This window comes from Pseudorca crassidens, chromosome 12 (assembly GCF_039906515.1).
Source record: "Pseudorca crassidens isolate mPseCra1 chromosome 12, mPseCra1.hap1, whole genome shotgun sequence".
NCBI classification, from domain to species: domain Eukaryota; kingdom Metazoa; phylum Chordata; class Mammalia; order Artiodactyla; family Delphinidae; genus Pseudorca; species Pseudorca crassidens.
Genome location: NC_090307.1, coordinates 49,455,403 through 49,475,932, shown reverse-complemented (window position 1 = coordinate 49,475,932; position 20,530 = coordinate 49,455,403). Strand labels below are relative to the sequence as shown.

General features: G+C 42.3%; 1 protein-coding gene across 4 annotated transcripts in view; it reads right to left on the bottom strand.

Moving 5' to 3' along the window:
* KCTD1 (potassium channel tetramerization domain containing 1) overlaps positions 1–20,530 on the bottom strand; it is a 182,076-nt gene that overhangs the window by 35,385 nt on the left and 126,161 nt on the right. For all 4 annotated transcript variants that reach the window (XM_067699427.1, XM_067699428.1, XM_067699424.1 and 1 more), the window contains exon 2: positions 8,761–8,939. In XM_067699427.1, the coding sequence (XP_067555528.1) occupies positions 8,761–8,939 (179 nt within the window). The remainder of the gene's footprint in view (positions 1–8,760; positions 8,940–20,530) is intronic.

Genomic DNA, 20,530 nt, shown 5'->3' with positions numbered 1-20,530 from the left:
TCCCCTGTGCCAGGCCCGATACTAGGTACCAAGAACACAAGGATGAGAACTAAGTAAGAAAGAGTTTTTCAGGAAGAGGGTTTCTAGCTAAGCTGAGGCTGAGTTCTCGGCAAGTGAGAAGTTAATAAGAATCGAGAACGTGACCTACAGTCCTGTCCTGAGTTGTTTCACGCTGAATACCCAGTGTTACTGCTCTGCCATCAAAGGCACCAGCACCATGTGGGGGGCGCAAGGGGGCCCTCACCTTCCTGGTCTAAGGATCAGGCTAAGGGAGCCGCCGGCCTTGTTACTGTTTACCTCCAAGGGCCTTCTGCCCACATTTATTTTAACATCTGTTAACTCCCTACTTTGGTCAACACCAAATCTAACTTCAGTTACCACCGACTGCAAAATTACAGAAAATGTACCAGAAACAATATCACGGTTGGGACTTCCCTGGTGGCGCAATGTCTAAGAATCCACCTGTCAATGCAGGGGACACGGGCTCGATCCCTGGTCCAGGAAGATCCCACATGCCGCGGAGCAACTAAGCCCGCGAGCCACAACTACTGAGCCCGCATGCTGCAACTACTGTAGCCCGCGGGCCTAGAGCCCGTGCTCCACAACAAGAGAAACCACTGCAATGAGAAGCCTGCACACCGCAACGAAGAGTAGCCCCTGCTCGCAGCAACCAAGACCCAATGCAGCCAAATAAAGAAATAAATAAAATAAAAAGAAGTGACATTTGAACTGAGTTAATATCAAAAAAAATATCATGGTTAATATAACTAGCAAGGTGATCTGAAGATGATGGTCTGGGCTGGAGCTGTTCCACACCCATAGCCCAGACAGTAGACTTCACCCTGTACTTCCCTCCTGCTGAGATGAAGGGTGAACATATGTATTTGCCACACATCAGATAACAGGAGGTGAATCACAGAACTCAGAAGAGGCCGTTGATAAGGTGTGACCTGTGATACTGAAGCAACAACAATCTGCTTCTACATCGACTCTAAAATGTAAACTAGATTTTGTCTTGAAAATGTAGACGAACTAATAAAGATGTAACCTGAGGAAACAAACCATAGAATAAAATTATCTTTAGACTTAACACAGGAAGCAAACTACATCCCAAGGCTATTCATCCCGTTTTATTTTTCTTCCTACTTTACTTACTACCAACTCAAATATTGTTAATTGATTGTTTACTTGTTTATTGTCTGTCCTCTCCTGCCCCCAAGTAAACGACAAGAGAGCAAGGACTTTTGTTGGCCAGTGTACGCCCTGGTTGACAAGGAACACAGAATAAATCTGTAGAATGAGAAAAACGAACATGACAGGGAAAACTACAGGCCAGTACCTGTAACATGGCTGCATTTTTCTTTAAATGATTGTCGAAGATAAGACTTGATGAGCTAGATTACTTTAAAAGCTAGGCCCATGTTGTGCCCAAGTGGCAAAGAAAGTTTGCTGAATCTGCCAGCAGTGCAGCCTAAGTTACTGAAGCTGGACTTTCAACACTAAACAGAAAATCCAGTTTCATCGTTTTGAAAAAAAAAAAAAATCTTTTGAAGCTGGTTTCATTTACTCTTTGCCTATATAAGTGAGGAGCAGTTTTGGAAAAGCATTATTGTAAGATGAAAAGAAGAAAGAGAGCAGAGGAAAACTTGTCCCTATAATCCTGGAGAAACTTTCCATTTTTCATTGGCCAAGTGCTTTTCCTCCTTTTAATCCCTCCGTAAACTAATTTTCTTTTTTTTTTTTTGGTTTTAAGATCAACCAGTCAGAACTGCTCACCATTAGACTGTCCTCATTGTATGCATTTCCACAGGCGTTTTCCCAGCAGCAGGGATACGTTCTCTTTTTCCATTTGTGCTGAGACTATATATGCCAGGTTGATGTCCACTCATCTAAAAACCCCCAATAACCTATTCTGTGATTTTTTTTTAAAACTTGAGATAGATACTGAATTATAAATCATGCTGATCTAAAGAGCAGGTCATAATAAAAAGCTTTGTATTCAGTGCCATGCAATCATTCTGAAAGAAAGTTCAGGGAACTGTTTGGCCAGCAAACAGGATGCATTAATTTGGGGGCATTTTTGTTGAGATCCTGAAGCGTGAGCCTGTGTGATGACAACGTGGGACGCACCACGTGTGTCTAGGGACCGTAGCGTGAACTGGAGCTGTGAAGTCAAAGCCAGAGCACAGAACCCCCAGCCCTGACACGGGATTACAGAAAACTCCCGGGGCTGGTGCACAGCAGTTACTCGGAAATCCAGACATTAGAATTCAATTGTCCTGAGCGTGCGGACCAACCCCTTAACGTTGCAAGTGCCCCACTTTTCCTTCAGTGCAGCTCCACGGAACCACCCTGGAATGGCCAGCACATCGGGGGTGAAGCCTGCCAAAACCAGATCTCTACTGGCAAGGCACACATGCCTGGCATCGCCATGCTGAAGCTCCAGATACACACACCCCTTGGGTGGCCATGGGTGTCGACCGCAACGTTGAAAGCTGAGTCTCTTGAGTTTTGCAATTACCTACATATGCCAGTGTGCTTAGTAACCGCTGCTATTTAGGAGAGACCAATTCAGCATAATCTCCTTGTGTCGGAGTTAACTCATATACTTGGTTTAAAATATACAAAAGCTCTGTCAAGCAGGCAGATTGGATGGCTCAGGGGATTGTAACAGGAGACTGTGTCTTTCACCTCTAGGTTAGTAGCTCTTTTAGCTAAGATCCCTGCCTCACTGCCACCCCATAGGTGTGGTTAACCAGCAGTATCTGCCCACTTCTTGGTTTAAAAAGTCCACATCTGAATAACCATCAATATAATTGCTGTTAATATTGTTTTCATTCGAGGTGACAGTAAATGATGACACAGACCTAACTTTGAACTCAGACTTACGTCTTCTTTTAAAGTATAGAACATTTCTTTAATATCACACACACGTGTGGCTAAGAAGATATTTCACTGTCAACAGTAGGAGATTTTAAAGAGGCCATGTACTTTGGTACCAATATTACTTACTTACGACAAATTAGATACCTAGATTTTTTGTTACCAATGATGTTAGTGGGTACCTTGGATTTCTGAGTCAGATATGATCAGGTCTGTCCTTAAAATTTGGGGGGCTCAGGGCAAGAGTACAAGTGAGGTCCACCTCCCATATGTCTAGATATTTACAACTTAGAAATCAGGGTAACAAATTGTTAAATATCTTCTATCTTCTTTGTATATCTATTTAAAAATATATATATTTTTGGGTTTACTTATTTGATGTAAAATTATTGCAGGTCTGAACTGGGTGTTTTGTTTGGTGACGGCAATTCAAAATAGCAACCAAAATTGGAGACTTGTAGGCTCCCCTGAAAGGGAACAGTGTTTTTCACTGAGGTGGTGTGGCTCAGCCTCTGTCTCATAAACACTTCCAAAGAACTGTTTTGCATCTCACACGAAATGTTGGTAAAGACAGACCACACCACGGATGTATGCAGTACTTCAGTTAATTTGAAGCCTTTATGTCCAGTCCTGTTAGCTAAAAACAACTCAATAGGCTTCCCTGGTGGCGCAGTGGTTAAGAATCTGCCTGCCAAGGCAGGGGACACGGATTCAAGCCCCGGTCCGGGAAGATCCCACATGCCGTGGAGCAACTAAGCCCATGCACCACAACTACTGAGCCCACGTGCTGCAACTACTGAAGCCCGCTCGCCTACAGTCCATGCTCCGCAGCAAGAGAAGTCACCGCAATGAGAAGCCCGCGCACTGCAACGAAGAGTAGCCCCCGCTCGCCGCAACTGGAGAAAGCCCACGTGCAGCAATGAAGACCCAACGCAGCCAAAAAAATAAATGAAATAATAAATAAATTTATAAAAAAATAAAAAAAACCACCCAGTAATGGAAATGAATAACAACATAAGTAATTAACCTTGTTGTAAAATATAAAAGTCAACTTGCATATTGAATCCGTACTCAGGGTGTACAAGCCAAAGAAAAGAAAAAAATAGGGCATGTGGGGGCACAGACAGTGGAACCGGGTAACCTTGCTAATTAAAGAAATGAAGATCCAAATGTATTTTCTTTGGTGGAATGGCCATTATGATATAGCATGGGAGATTCATTAAGTAAGAGGCCTATGTTCAGTTGGAGGGACCATACAAAGCCATATGGTTAAAATCAGGACCTCTTAGGAAAATCGCAGCATTTCCCGTTTCACTGGTCTGGGGCATGGCCTTTCATGGCCTTTTGATGCTTTGCAGGTGCTTCTAATGTTTAGCTGTGTGGTCCAAGGTACCACTTTCTGGGGACAACGTTCTAAAGGTAGCCTTTAGCCCAGAGGACAAGAAATAGAAACAGAATAAAAAATCACCCACAATATTTCAAAATGGAGTAAAGGCCCTTTGCAGGACCTTTGAAATTATAGAAGGACACTTTTAGGATCACTTGTTACAAACAACTTAGTACTTTTACACTACGAATCTCCCCCTGAAATCCTAGAAAAGAAAACCAAGGAAAAGACCCTTTTCCCCACTGGGCTACACCAAGGAAAGTGTGAGCGAGAGAGGAACCAGGGTGCTCCAAGAGGGAGAGGGGGCAGGGAGTGGTCCAGTAGGATGAGACGTATTCAAGACAACCAGAATCTAGAGAGCTCAACTTGGAATTACTTGGAATTCTATGGTCAGGGGCAACCTAATGTCCTACAATTTATCCCCAAAAGGTTGATATATATGAGAGATTTTCCCAGAAGTTGGAAGGAGCATCTGACATCTGCGGAAAAAGCATGAAGAACTATTTCTTCCCTATATCTTTGACTACTGAAAGTTGTGGATGGGTGCCATTAAACTGACTGCTGCTTTGAAATGAACATTTAATTTCTTTCCAAGCACCCCCCCGCCCCCTCCCAAATCCAAGAGGAAGCAAAGCAACACACGGTGGTCCATTCAACATCCACAGCATTGTTTTCCAGCCAGTGTCATCTGCTTTAGGTGTAAGCAACAGAAACATAAATTACTTGTAGGGCTTGTTTCCAAAAGTTTGGACATAGGCTTAAAAATATCTCCTAACAAAAAAGATGATCTTGGGATAGCTTGGCAGTTCCAAGACAGGTGGGGACATTAAAGGTAAAGGACCAGGGCTTCCCTGGTGGCGCAGTGGTTGTGAGTCCGCCTGACGATGCAGGCGACACGGGTTCGTGCCCCCGGTCCGGGAAGATCCCACATGCCGCGGAGCGTTTGGGCCCGTGAGCCATGGCCGCTGAGCCTGCGCGTCCGGAGCCTGTGCTCCGCAATGGGAGAGGCCACGGCAGTGAGAGGCCCGCGTACCGCAAAAAAAAAGAAAAAAAAAGATAAAGGACCAGAAGGTGCAGGCAAGGAGGCCCTTGAGCCTTTATAAATCCAGGCAAGTATCCAGAAGTGAGGCTGTTTCTGTGGTCTAGGAAATGAAGGAATGGGATATATTTGGAGTTTGGAAGGCAGTTGGAAAAGAAACAATTGCTGGGTTTGGCAGAAGATTAAGTATAAAGGCAATACAACGTGTTGGGCACAGGGCCATGTCGTGCTTTCCATAATCACATTTAATCCTCCCAATAACCTTGGAAGAAGACGTATTTGTGTCTATTTTACAAGACAGAAGACAGGCACTTAGAAATTGAACCTATCCATGGCCAAACAACTATTAAATGGGAGCGTCAGCATTCAAACCTGGGACTAATGAACCACATATTATTTTTGATGTTGCTCCCAGGACACTGGGAGCACAGAGGTGACAGCGAAGCATAGAGAAAGGTCAAGAAAGAAAGATGAACAATTTTATCTTTTCTAATTAAGTTGGTGAAAGAGAAATTCAATTTATGATGCGTGTAAGCATCAGGTTTCGGGAGGGGGAGGTTTAATGAGATTTTTAAAAAAATCTGTGCATATATATAGTTCAGTGCTGTGCAACAGCAATAAAGAGTGAGACACGTCTGTAATTTTGTGTTTTCTGGTAGCCACATTAAAAGAGTAAAAAGAGGGGCTTCCCTGGTGGCGCAGTAGTTGAGAGTCCGCCTGCCGATGCAGGGGACACGGGTTCGTGCCCTGGTCCGGGAAGATCCCACATGCCGTGGAGCGGCTGGGCCTGTGAGCCATGGCCGCTGAGCCTGCGCGTCCAGAGCCTGTGCTCCGCAACGGGAGAGGCCACAACAGTGAGAGGCCCGCGTACCACACAAAAAAAAAAAAAAAAAAAAAGAGCTTAAAAAGAAACAGGTGAAATTAATTTTAATATATTTTATTTAACTCTATTATTATTTATACGACTCAATATATTATCATAGTATCACTCCAACATGAAATCAATATAAAATTTTTGAGATATTTCACATTTGGGGGGCACTAAGTCTTTAGAATCCAGTGTATATTTTACACTTAAAGGACATTTCAGTTTGGACCAGCCACACGTCAAGTGCTCAAAGCTGCACGTGGCTAGTGGTTCCCATATGAGACAGTACAGATACCGAGAGTGCTGAATCCGTATTGAGATCCATGAAACGCGATGCACGTCTCAGGGGGAAAATAATAAGGGACAAAAAGGGGACTCTTAGAAATACCCATGGAAAGATGGCCTGAGGAAGGCTCTCCAAAGGAGACACTATCAGAGGTCTTTAATACTGCCAAGCATCGACACGAGTGAAATGGCAAATGACTTGCGAGAGAGGAACTGAATTTACAGAGTCCCTCACTGTCTATCTTATATCACTGCCAATACGCCAAGTGACACCGGTGAGCTTCACAAAAGCCAAAACCCTCGTGGGCCTTAGGCAGTGGGAAGAGACCCACCCAGCTGCAATGAGCACGAGAAAACCTACCATTTATACCACATGCAAATAGTGTAATGACTAACTTCCCTCCTGTATCACAGTCTAATAATCAGACTGAAGGAAAAGGCCGCCAGATCAGACCAGTGCATTCTGCTATCGTCGAAACTTGCTTTTTGACTTATGTTTGTTTGGTGACTTGCCCCCTAGAATTAAGTGTTCATCTGAAGAGGCACAGTGATTTTCTATTGTCGATGTTGGTGTTAGAAGGTTAGAAGGAATGGAAATAGACTTTTTTTTTAAAAAAAGAACCTCCTTATATAACGATACTCTTAAGAAATACAACCATCATGTAACAATTTTGTAGCATCCAATAACAATGCATTTAGGGAGGGTGGAGACTCAGTAATACTAACAACTGACTGATATGATCATTTCATTTTAAAATATACATTTAAAAATTTTTTTTTATTTTTTTGGCCATGCTGCACAGCTTGCAGGATCTTAGTTCCCTGAGCAGGGATAGAACCCATGCCCCCTGCAGTAGGAGCATGGAGCCCTAACCATTGGAACGCCAGGGAATTCCCAATATACAGGTGTTTTGGGTAACTGAATTTATAACATCTGCTTTTTAAAAATCATTTCATGTCTATTGTAGAAATGAAATCTGGAAATTGAGAGGGAAAATATTTCATCTTTTCTCAACCTTCACATTCCTTCATAAAATATCAGATAGTGAAGTGAGACTAACAAAAACCACAAAAGCAGTCTTTGTGCAGTTATGACAGTGATTTGTATGTCAGTGCTCTCTTCTTAGGCTGTAAGTTACCTGATACCTGTCATATTGTAGGAGGTTCTCAGAAATGCAAAGAGTGCTTTTCTGAAGCCCAAGTGCTATGTTTCCATTCCATTTGAGCAGAAACAAGCAGAGAAACACCCTTTCTCCTGACATCAGCCTACGTGAGCTCATGCCTCTTCCTCTACCCACCAGCCGAATGGCCCGAGGATAAATTCCCTGATAGGATCTGCCTCAGCCCCCAGATCTAGGTGGAGCCAGGAGGGGTGTCCTGGGGCACAAAGTAAATTGTTTCCTTGGAAACTCCTTTAGAAAAGGCTGGGTGGCAGGACTTCCCTGGTGGTGCAGCGGTTAAGACTCCACGTTCCCAGTGCAGGGGGCCCGGGTTCGATCCCTGGTCAGGGAACTAGATCCCACACGCGTGCCGCCACTAAGAGTTCATATGCTGCAACTAAGAGTTCATATGCCGCAACTAAGGAGCCCACTTGCTGCAACTAAGGACCCACCTGCCGCAGCTAAGACCCAGCCCAACCAAATAAATAAATAAACTTTTAAAAAAAGAAAAAGAAATGGGTGAGTGGGGCGTGGGAGGGGAGTTCTCATCAGTGTGGTGTACACGCCCATTTATAAACCACTCTCCCCCTTCATACCCTTTTCCTATTTGCTTATCTGCCTCGAGCGTTCATAACTTCCACTGCCCTTCATTTTTTTTTCAAACAAGGCTATCTTTCTGTACTTCTGCCAACTGTTCTAAATATACTGCCCTACTGATAAGAGTCTCTCTTTTTTTTTTTTTCTCCAGTTCACAAGTTGGGCCAACTATAAAATTCTAAGACTCGATAAGAAAGTGTGTTTTAGAAGAAGAGGACAGAAGAAAGGTCAGGGGTAGAAATCATCATCCTTTGTTTACTACGCTGAGAAACGTGAAGCTCTCAGAGGAGTGAAATATCACAGAACCCCATTCTCAGTGACACTTTCACACATACTCGGCTAATCTCTGGATCAAACCCTGACTCGTAGGAGATTTACGGTCATGTCCCAGAGCTGCCTCCATAACAGGTGGCCCACATGATGCTTTCATGTCCTACCCCTGGCCCTGGCGAGGCTGCACTGCTAAGCTGGTCAAAGGAAAAACAGTTAGATCATCAAATACATGCACTCTGGAGCGTGACTTTGCGGCTTTTCGGATTACCTTGATTCGGGGTATTTGGTGAGGGTGGCCAGGCTGCTGGTGTACATGTGGCCGCCCACGTCGATGTGGACGGGTGCGTTGGATTTTGTGAGTTGTGCTGGAGTAGGAATGCCTTGGTTGTTCAGTGGAGATGCAGGAGATCTAGTGATCAGAGGTCTTGACATATTGGGCCGACTGTCCTATAGAGAGATAAGCAAGTTTAGACATGTCTTCTTTTGTGGAGAGAAAGGAAACCCATACATCCTACAGAAGAAGCCAGTGACTAGTGTTGATATTCGTTTGGCAATAAAATCTGGAAGATCAGCAAGCTCTCGCTTTTGTTGTAATGAATATCAAAAAGCCCCCCAACTCTGTAACAAAGAAAAGGAAAACTTCCCATGCTCGGAATCAAGGAGCTGAGCTAATGTTCATTTCACATCATCCCACACACTGTGATGGCTTATTTAACTAATGAATTCTCACATTTAACAACTGGTTAATGGCACGTGGAGAACTACTATTCGTTCCAAATGAAAAGATAACACTTAAAACAGTCCACTCTAAATAAAATACATATGCTTTATCCTTCTCTTGGAAAACGTCCTTACTGCTGTGGGCTCGGGACAAATTCAGACCTTCGGCACTTGGGTTCTGCAGAATGTTTTCTTCAATTTCTATGTTCCAAATCAGGAAGAAGAGGACATGACTGGTCTAGCCACCAGCTCACATACTCAAAGCAACCTTGCAAATAGGCACCAGAAGTTCATCCGTCAACAGATGAAAAAAAAAAAAAAATCAACCCACACTCCACCCATCTGGTTCCTGTTTCTCTCCCTATAAGACTATGGAGCTGAGGACACTTTGAAAAGAATGTCCCCTCCAGTGATTAAGCATGTGCTTGGGAGCCATGAGCAAGCCGCTCTTCTGCATGCTGGGCTCCTGGAAGAGATCAAGTTCCCAAGGTTGGGCTGAGGCAGACGTTCGTGTACAATGTGCTGCCCCACAGGCAACGGTACCACAGGAGCAAACGGAGCATCACGTGACAGCAGCGAGAGCGTGCTAAAGGAACTGTACTCTTGAGAAAATAAAATATGACATCCTTTCCATGGATACAATATAAATATTTCAAACACTATTCAGACATGGTTGATTGCTTTTAAATTAGAGCCCGAACCACAGACAAGTCAAGTCAGGTCTCTGGCACTCAATGAAGGGGGTCAAGTGTTTAGAATCTACGATTGAGGAATAAGCTAAAACAGCACTTATGTCTGAACTCTGCTAGGCGAACGCCACAAGGATACTCGCAGATTTATAACTTAGCCAGAGATTGTTTGCAAACATGCAGACAATGTGTGGTAGCGCCAGTGATAAGGCATAATAAAGGGATTTTGAGAAATGCCTTTGATGGAGATTACAAACGGGAAGTCATCTAGTTTTTGTGCATAAAGCCCAGCATGATGAAATATAAATTTGCAAAACATCCCAGATTTTATGATCCGAAACAGCTTTAGGAGTTACCTGGGGCACAACTGTTAGACAAGTTAGCATTAACCACACGTCCAGGCAAGACTGGGAACGCACGTGCTTCCTGAAACTCCGCATCTACTGTGAACGGGGTGGTGATGGGGCCTTTACACAAAATATTGACCACCTGTGTGGTGCTTTTCTCCAGGCTGAATTAAACAGAGCTCAGGAACAGTCATAGAAAAAAGAGCTAATGTTTTATTTCTTAAATTGGGTGGTGGGTTCGTGGATGTTCACTGTGTTACCCTTATACATTCCTGTATATTTTTAACAATGCAAAATAGATATTAGAAAACACAAGGGATGTTTGTAACACAGAGAGAAAAGTGAAAGAGGTACTGGATAGGGGAAAAAACTAAAAAACAAGGACACAGTTGGTAGGAAATATAAAACAGTTAAGGCTGGGAAATATTCAAAGTAGCATTTTAAAATTTGGGTGTCAGAAAATGCATTTTTCCTTTAAAAATACAATCATATAACCTCAACTTTTAAGAGCTACGTACTACCTGACTTCCTTTTAGAAAATGATTTCTTGGCTAAAGACACACACACACACACACACACACACACACACACACACACACACACCCGTCTCGGTTGCAATTCAGTCCATCACAGCACTGCATCTTCTGTAACAGTTTTTCAGTTGGACACATTCTATATCCTGCCTCTGGGTGCTCGGGCAAAAATGAACAGTTCTGCAGGGTTAATACTGTAGTTAGACTGTGACCTCACTCAGCACAGCTCTAACTCTGTGAGGTCTACGGAGAAGGAGGAAAAAGTGAAAGCATAACTGATCGGTTGAAGGATTCCTGATTTCTCAGAATATATACCATGTACGCTGAAAATCGTGTATGTATAGATCTTACTAAATTTAACATTAAACCAGTGTTTCCTCAGTTGGGGGGTGAGGGGTAGTGGGGGGATTAACCCTTAAGGGCAAGGAGGAAGTTTCCTAATGGCTTGGCTCAGGCAGACAAGTAAGACTTTTTTTTTTAATTGAAGTATAGTTGATTTACAATGTTGTGCTAGTTTCAGGTGTACAGCAAAGTGGTTCGGTTATTTATATGTATATACACACACACACACTTTTTCAGATTCTTTTCCCTTATAGGTTATTACAAACTATGAAGTATAGTTCCCTGTGCTATACAGTAGGTCCTTGTTGGTTCTAGTAAGACTTGTCGTGTTATAATTGGTCCTTGCTGAGCCTTCCTACCTCTTCTCCGAGGCTCTCTCTTCCCATCCTGGGAGCTTTCTGTGTTCCATATTTGTCCCGTTGGTTAGATCATTTCTAAAGCATTAACTGCTCTTAGCTAATGGAGTTAAGGGTTTCCACTCAGTATTTTCTGCACTGATGCAGGCTGAAAGAATGCATAGGCTGGGCTGGGGGAGCATATTTGGGCCGGTGGTCTTGGCACTTGTAGGAGACCCTCAGATCTATTGCATCAACTCCAGATGCTTCAGCGACACAACTCTGGCCACCTCCTCCCCTCACCAGTGACCGAAACTGAGACTTTCTCTTTTTTATCTATAGATGCTGAGGTCCCGGATGGGATGCCTGAGCCTACAGAAGCCACTTCCCTCCCAGCCTAAGGATGAAGCCAATGCCCAGGAAGGCTGATCTGGGTCCTCCCTGGCACTGCTAAGACACCAAATCAACCAACTCTCAGCCTCCAGTCTCTTGATTTCCTGATACTTGGGAAAATAAGTTCATCTTTAAAGCTGGTCTGAGTTGGGATTTCTGCTACTGATCCTGATTCCTACCCTTCCTGGATACAGCCGCCTCCCCAAGAGGTCATTCGGCTTGGTGAGACTTGGCCTGTGATGCCAAGAACAGCTGCCTGCTGCCAGACGCAGCAGAATTTTCTATCATATTATCGCCACTCTTCAATTACACTTGCCCATTTTTAATTGCTCGCCCAGCACCATCTCAGTTTGTATATGTCTTTTAGCATCTCACTTTGGATGAGACGAAAACCATGAACTTTAACCAGAGAGAGTGCAAGCGTCTGGATGTGCCAACATCACTGCTGGAGAAACAGCTCAGAGCACTGAGGTGTATTCGGAAGCGCGGCCAGACAGAAATGCGTTTCTGCTAATCCCCCTTCTGGAACAGACTCCTCATCCGGGTGGTGGGCTGGGGGAAGGAACCCCACTCTAACGTTAAGTTACTGGGTTATTGCCCCTTCCTTGTGCAGCCCACTGTTCCTTCCCTCCATAGTACCAGGCAGTGTCCCCAGGGATGGGCATACACGAGCGGACAGGACAGGCTGGTCCTGTTCAGTGGGAGAGAGAAGCCAGGAAACAGGTAGGGGAAGGCCAGCAGTTTACTGTGGCAGCTTAACTGCAGGGATACATAACCCAGTCTTGGGGGGCTGGGAGGTGGGATGTGGAAGGCTCCCTGGGGACAGTCTAAGCTGAGATCTGATGGATGAGAAGTCAACTCACAGTGGGATGCAGGAAGGAGAGCACATGGTATATTCTAGAAATTAAAATTTCAGTACACTGTGAGAATTCTTCCACTTGTTTTCTTCCCAAGTATGGAGGGAAAGTGCAGGAAACAGAAGCTTGTAAGACAATGGTCTGAGGACCACAGAATTAAATGGTAACTTACAATGAAAACATAAGTAAACCCACCATAACATCCTTAGGAAGGGAAAAGGGGAAGAGGAAGAGCAAGGAAGCTCATAGCCAGCTTTCTAAACAGCGCTGTCCAACAGAACTTTCTGCAGGAATGGAAACAATGTTCCACATTTGCACCATTTAGTAGGGTGGCCACAACCTCATGTGGCTTTTGAGCCCCTGAAGTGGGGCTAGGGCAACTGAGGAACTAAATTTGTAATTTTAAGTTATTTTAATCAATTTAAATTTTAAGGTAGGTAGGCCAAGTGTGGCTCGTGGCTGTCATATTGGACAGCAGAGTAAACTCTACTTGAATTTTTCTTAATCTATGGACGCCCAAATCATGATAAACTTGAACTTATCACTCAGGGAGAAGCAGGGACATTTTAAAGTGAGTACAAATGGTCTATGACTGCCCCCCCACCCAAAACATGCATTTCCCTCTCCCCTTCTAACAGTATTTCTCCCTATTTTACTGATTTTATGAAAATAAAAGAGATTAGTAACCACACAGTGGGATGCTGCACACACATCTCTGGATCTCGGAGAGCCAGTCCGGAGACATAAAAGCACATCCCGAATGACTCCCTTCCCCTGAGGTGACAGACAGCAAAAGGAATCTGTGATGACAAAGCTCAGAACACTGGCCACCTTTTCTGGGGGGTGGGGGGTAGCTGGCTAGGAGGGGATAAGAACAAGCCTTCTGGAGAGCTAGAAAAGTCCTGAATCTTAATCTGGGAGGTTAAACAGTTGTACATGTATGTATGCCTAAGATTTATTCACTTGACTCTTTTTTTTTTTTTTTTTCGATGTGGACCATTTTAAAAGTCTTTATTGAATTTGTTACAATATTGCTTCTGTTTTATGTTTTTGGTTTTTTGGTCAGGAGGCATGTGGGATCTTAGCTTCCTGACCAGGGATCGAACCCGTACCCCCTGCATTGGAAGGCGAAGTCTTAACCACTGGACCGCCAGGGAAGTCCCCTATTCACTTGACTCTTACATTATACTTAAAAGGAAAATAAACCAAAAATAGTCTTGGAAGAAACTCCTCCAATCAAAACACTTTCCTGTTCAGATGGTTACTCATTTAAATTTCTGTGAAATACAGTCTTCTTTTAAAAGCCAAAAAGACGTTTATTATTCCCTCTCGTAGGATTCACCAAATCTGACTCTAATACCCTGACATGAAACAGCACCTGACATTCTATTTCTAATTCTTCTTTCCCTCATTTCTATCCTGTAGAGATTTTCCAGGCATGTTGATCAGTTTATCTTTAAAATTTCCATTTCCCAGCTGCTTTCAGTCTGCGGCTTCCTTGTAGCTTCATCATCTATCTCACCTATCCAGCAGAGCGGCAATGATTTTGGGGGAGGGATTTGACTTCAGGCATCTTTCAAAAGAAGCTAATGAAAACTTTGCCTCCTAAATCTAACCTTGCTGTGTGCTGTTCAAACAGGAGCCCCAGGGGCACCGCCTCGAACAAATGAGCTAAAGTTTAAACTCAAAGTTTTAATGACTTTATTTGTTAAGAATGTATGCTCCTGTCTCATGTCACGTTTCACTATCAAGTAGGACTATATTACCTCTATCACTGGGAAAAGAAACAGGTTTCTTAGGGATACTTCCAGAAAAGCATGTCTATAGTAAAATATTTACCTATATTATTTGATATTATAATTCATAACATTCAATAGAGCAGCGAAGGAATTCAACACAAATCATAACTGTTCCACGTATTTCAGCCTGGGTTTAAAATACGTGTATTTATATCACACACACTCTCACACACATACTCAAGTAGCTTCTAAATTATATGGAATGCATGGAGAATGGAGTGTTCTGATTGATTCTGTTTTCTGATAGTTGGCCAACCATTTAGGCCATGAGCCTGCAATCAAAGTGTCTTAGACCAGGATCCTGATTCCTAGGAAGGAAATCTGTGATTACCTTGGGAGGGTTAGTTTAGAGCTGACACAATCCTGTTGGACTCACAGTCAAGGTTTTTTAGAGAGAAACATCCCTTCACTGACCATAGTTACTCAATCGGGTAGTAAGACTCTCAACCATAATGCCAACATATTTTGTAAGGGCCCTCACTGTTCCTTCATTCAAGTAGCATTGATTGGGCTCCTACTATGTGTCAAACTTTATGGTCTCTTCTGACTTTAAATAGCAGAATGACCCTGGAGAGAGAGAGAAAAAGAAATCTTTTCTTATAATTTCATATAGGTTTAAAAAAAAAAACCAACCAAGCCCTAGCATTACTTCAGAATTGAAGATTGTTTCTGTCAATCTCTGAAGTCAGCAGAGAATTAGGCTGAAAAGTCTTCTGAACATCCAAACTTGATATCAAATCTTCCATTAACTTTATTCACAGGAACTCCCTTCAAACTCATAGATCCTGCTTACTCTTCATTCAGAGACGCATAACAAGTGTGGTCATTGGTTTTCTAGCCTATACAAGAATCATCCAAAATTAAGTCATCCCCAGGTCAAACCCCAGACTAACTTAGATTGGAAAGTATATAATATATTGAAGAAAATTTTCTGCCCAAATATGGTAAAGAAAAACTTTTTTTAAAGGTGAGACAAATTTCAAAAGTTTATATAGCTGGGAAAAAAATCACCTACACAGAACACCTCAAGTGTACAGGAGAAAGAGCCCTGGTTTTGGGAATCTGAAGACCTGGTTTGAGTTCAGGTTCAGCCTTTGTGTCATCTTGGAGAAGTTACCAAACCTGTGGAACTCTAGTTTCCTCATCTGTAAGACAGGATGAATCTTCCCACCCCACAGAGAGATAAAGCTGGCAGTGGGTGAGATGTTTGTGAAGGCATACGATACAGTGCATGGCACAGAGAAAGACAAAGGAAGTTTCTTTCCTTCTGCACGTGAAAAATGAAATTTAATACACCAGTACACCCGATGTACAGAGAAGATGTCTATGGATCCAGTGAGAAGTATAGAGAAATTTTAAAGCAGTTGAGGAGGTAAGACCCATGGGTGAGAAAGGCAGCGTTTTACACTGATAAAGTACTACATAGTGGGATACAGATAAATAAAAACAAAATAGGACAGAGCATAACAACATGTGAGTTACGTGCTTTGGACAAAACCTATAAAAGGAAGTAGAGAATGAGATCATCCCAGTAGGTTCATAAATGAAATGGCACTTGAGCTGTATTAATATTTTTTTCAGATCAAATCTTAATTTCACAGATTAAAATAAAACAGAAATAAAAAATAGGAGACTTCAAAGTTGTTTCAAAATGACTAGCAACTGTGTTAAATTAATCCGCAATTACTTCCTAATCTGAAAAAGCAAAATGTTACTCTTCTTGCCTTGGGCCAGGAGTAGGGGTTACTATTGTTTATCTATTTTAATGCACAATCTTTGCCAGATATGGAGTGAGTGCCCTCAATGTGCCTTTTTCCCCTCCAGTAATGAAATACACATCCAAGAAGTTCCTGTATTAGATTATCAAGCTGGGACCATGAAAAGAACAACAATTTGCCAAGATTTCTCTGTTTTTTTTTTCCCCCAAAAGCAAAGCGAATTTGTAAAAAGGGAACATTTTGATAGAATTTTGCTGTGTTTATTATAGCTGGATTAATTTTTAAATTAGATTTCTTAGATATTTTTAAATGTACTTAAAACATCACAGAGTATTTTAAAATAGACATTGTAGCTCAACTATGGATATTACTGCTTTTTAAAAATTAAAACATAGCATTAAAGCGAAAGCAGGCTCCGTCACAGTTCTATAGGGAGAGGCCACTTTTTGCAAAAACATGTGTATGTACCATGAAAAAATTTGAAATTAAATGCACCAAAATATTAGTAGGGGGCAGGAGTGGGGGATGATGTTACAAGAAAATTTTGTTTTTGTTTTTTTCTCTGGTGCTTTATGGTGTTGAACATTTATTACTTTTGAAATTAAAAAAATATTATTTTAAACAAGGAGAAAAACAGCACTAGTTTGCTCAATCAGATCCATTAGTACATACTCTTGGCACACTATTATATCTTACTTTCATAATCAGCTTTTTTTGGACGTTTTTAAATGAAGGACTGAATGAAGCAATACAGAAAATTAAATGGGCCTCAGGTCACGGTAAGCCCATATTTAGCTGACACAAGCCCATTTAGTTTGATCCTGAAAGAAAGGGGCAGGGGCCTATGATTTCCACACTCTTGGGAGCTATCTGGTCATCTGTGCCCTCCCCTAGGTCCCCTCCATTCCCAGATCTAAAACCCAGCAAGATGATATAAGCCGCACACGCACACCTCCTGTGTTTCCAGAAGTCGCTTCTGCACCTGCTTTCTTGGAAGGAAGATGCAGATGGCAGCAAAGGTTGACAGTGAAACAGTACCTGACACTCAGAGAGGGCCTAGTCTGAAACCAGAAACCTCTGCACAATGTTAAGTATTATCGCCATTTCACAGAGAAGGAAGTTGACTCTGAGGTCAAGTGGCTTAGCCTATAATTATCTAGTAATGAATTTACTGTGATATTTTACACGCTAGCCATTGTGTACCAGGATACGGTTACCACTCTCTACTACGAGACGATCCATGCCCTGGTTTTCACAAGAGAAGGGAGAGATTTGTGTTGCTCCACCCACATTTTTCCACTTGGTCTGTTTTGGGATGAAGACAACTGGCTGGAGAGTTTGAAGGATGGATGGTTAGTGGTCAGGCACAAGGCAGGAGCCAGCTGGTCTAGGAAGTGGACACCTTCCCCCCAGCTCCTGACTCTGTTTCCCCGGCACAGAAAATTGGCATTTCATTGATTGCTCTAACTGCTAGTCCTAGATGTTACCTACAGGACACATCTGCCTCTAAATAAACAATAAGCTTGACTTACTGTTCTCTTCGATGTGGTCATAAAAATTCCTTGTCCGGTAGAGTGTCAAAAGCTAAATGGGTGCCTTCTAACCTTAACTGAGTCCTTAGAAATCTCTTAAGATGCCTATTTGTTTGACCTTTATGAGAAACACTTTTTCTTTTGTTTTTGGCCATGCCTTGTAGCATGCAGAACTTCCTTGACCAGGGATGGAGCCCGTGTCCCCTGCATTAGAAGCGCAGTCTTAACCATTGGACCACCAGGGAAGCCCTGCTCGATGTTTATGCATTAAAAAATAAAAAATTAAGATACACAAATTTGTAAGTATGCTGACTTACTCTCATTTACATAATAGGTGTGTTCAAAAAGCTCATTTGCTCACTTGTTCATTCGCTGAGAAAATGTTGGCTCGCTAACCTGTTTTGTGCCGGGCTAGGGTACTGTGGAAGTGAACAATTCAGGGAGTGAGAGTCTGATTTAGGAATAAACCATATACACAAGGAATTCCTGATGACACGAGAGCCCCATGTAAAAAAAAAAAAAAAAAAAATCAAATTATATTTTAAATGTCCCGAGAACTACTTAAGCGAATCATTTGGAGGGCAAACAATACTTTGGTACAGTAAGGAATGAATCATTCTTGGTTTTATGAGCCCAGAGTACATTATTTTTAAATAAGACATACCTGTTAGTTAGTAATTCCACATTACAAGGATCATACTCCTAATTTTCGACCCAATTACCTTTTAAAAAGGAAACCAGTCACAGTGTTTCTAACAGTGCTGACATCGACCGAAGTTTCTAAACTCAGAGATGTTTTCCTGAGGATGTGACAGAGTGGAGGCCCAAGTTTTAGTCTGAGCTGTGTTACTGATGAGTTATGTGGCCTTGGCAAATTATTTCATTTCTCACTTCAGTTTTCTCATTTGTAATAGATGCAATTGAACCAGCTGGTCTATAGCGCTTTTTTCAATCCTGATTTTTTAAAAATAATTCTATGATTTTTAAAAATATAAACCATAGAGATTCAAATGTTTTAAGAAAGTTAGCATTTTAGGAGGTCAGAATTGGAATTCAAAATTCTTTTGAAAGAAAGAAGAACTGGTCATGAAATGAAAGGCATTCCAAAACTATGAGGGCAAAAAAAAAAAAAAAGAAGAAGAAGCCAACACAGAGAGATTTCTTAACAATCATAGCATTTTCTGTAGCTGATTAGGAAGATTAAATTTGAATCACTACTGCTTTTTATTTGCCTTCACTGACAGGAGGAAACGGCCAATAAAATATGGTGCTTAATGAGCAGAATGCCTACTTCAGAGATATTCTTTCCTTGGTGCAATATTTTACTGCAGTCTTGTTTATATATTTATAAACAATACTGTTGTAAAATACTAGAGTGGTCTGAAAGCAGCTTATCTGAGATTCCCTTATAGAAGAGAAAACATTTATCTGAGTGATAGAAAACAAATGCTTTTTAATATAGTAAGAATCTCTTATAAGCAGAATCAGTGTCATCTTTTCAAAAAGCCATATTGAATAATTTTAAAAAATCGGGGCAATTGAGAGTAACAGTCTCGAGGTTTCCACGCTAGAACCAATGGGTGGCGTGTCATATTGACAGGCATGCCAGAGGATGAGTGGCTTGCCAAAAATGCTTCTCCCAGGTGACACCTCGTACCAGGTGGAATATTTGTCCTCAGAAGATGGAGACGGATTCTGGCTGTTTGGGTCATCCTGATTCTTAGTTCCATGAGTCCCTGGTATGAAGTAAGAGTGGAGGTGACTCTAGGGATGCTCTAACTCTGCCCCTGATGACGTGGTTGAAGCCGGATCTGGCAGCAGCCAGCTGTGGCCAGTGACCCTGGGAGGCACAGCAGTGCCTGCAGCTGAACTGCTGGTCCTGGTATGAGAGTTGTTTCTCGGGAAATTTTAGAGAGGACATTGATGAAACCTCCTGCTTAGGAGCAGATGGGTGAGGAGATAGCACCGAAAGCACAGACTAAGGAGAAAGTGAATGAGCAGTAAAGGCAGCAGCAAGGCAGTCACCCTCCTCCGGATTTTATTGCAACAAGCTATTCCTTACAGTTTTCGCACGATAAAGGAGGAGACGTCTGTGTTCTTGGAGAAGTATCTTAAAATAAATACCAACAAGAGTAAAAAAACTAACTTTTTAAAGATCAACCTGATTGGCAAGAAAAGTATGGTACAAAAATGGAAATGCATTAGAAAAAAAAAATCATACCTGGAATTTACATAATGCCTTATGCCCATGAAGCAGTTAACTTATGAGATCCCAGAATTCCAAAGACCTTATGAACAATCACAACCCATAAGCCTTCCAAAAGGTCCAGAGAGGAAGGAAGGAAGGCCGATACTGTCTTTTGCAAAGAAGAGAAACTGAAGCAGGGATATTCAGATGGCCCAATAGTTGCCCGAGGTCATAAAGAGTTAGTTGATTAAAAAGTCAGAAGCAAAATATTCCAGGATCTAAGCTTGCATTTTCCCCTCTCAAATGTGCTGCCTCGGTCTGGGGCAATCTGGTAGCGCCTGACCCACTAGGACTTGGATCAGACTCAGGTGGTTGGGAAATGAGGAGATGAAACTAGTCCAAATCACCCCACTCTCCGAACACACACACTTTTCTTCCTGTCTCTATGGCATTTCCCTTTTCATCAATTTCTCTTCCCGTCTCCCTCCCACGTCACTGGCCTTTTCTCCCTTCCTGCCCCTCCTCCATCCTTTCTTGCCCTCTTGTTTGCCTGCAAGCAGCAGAGAGCACTGCACTGGAGCATTT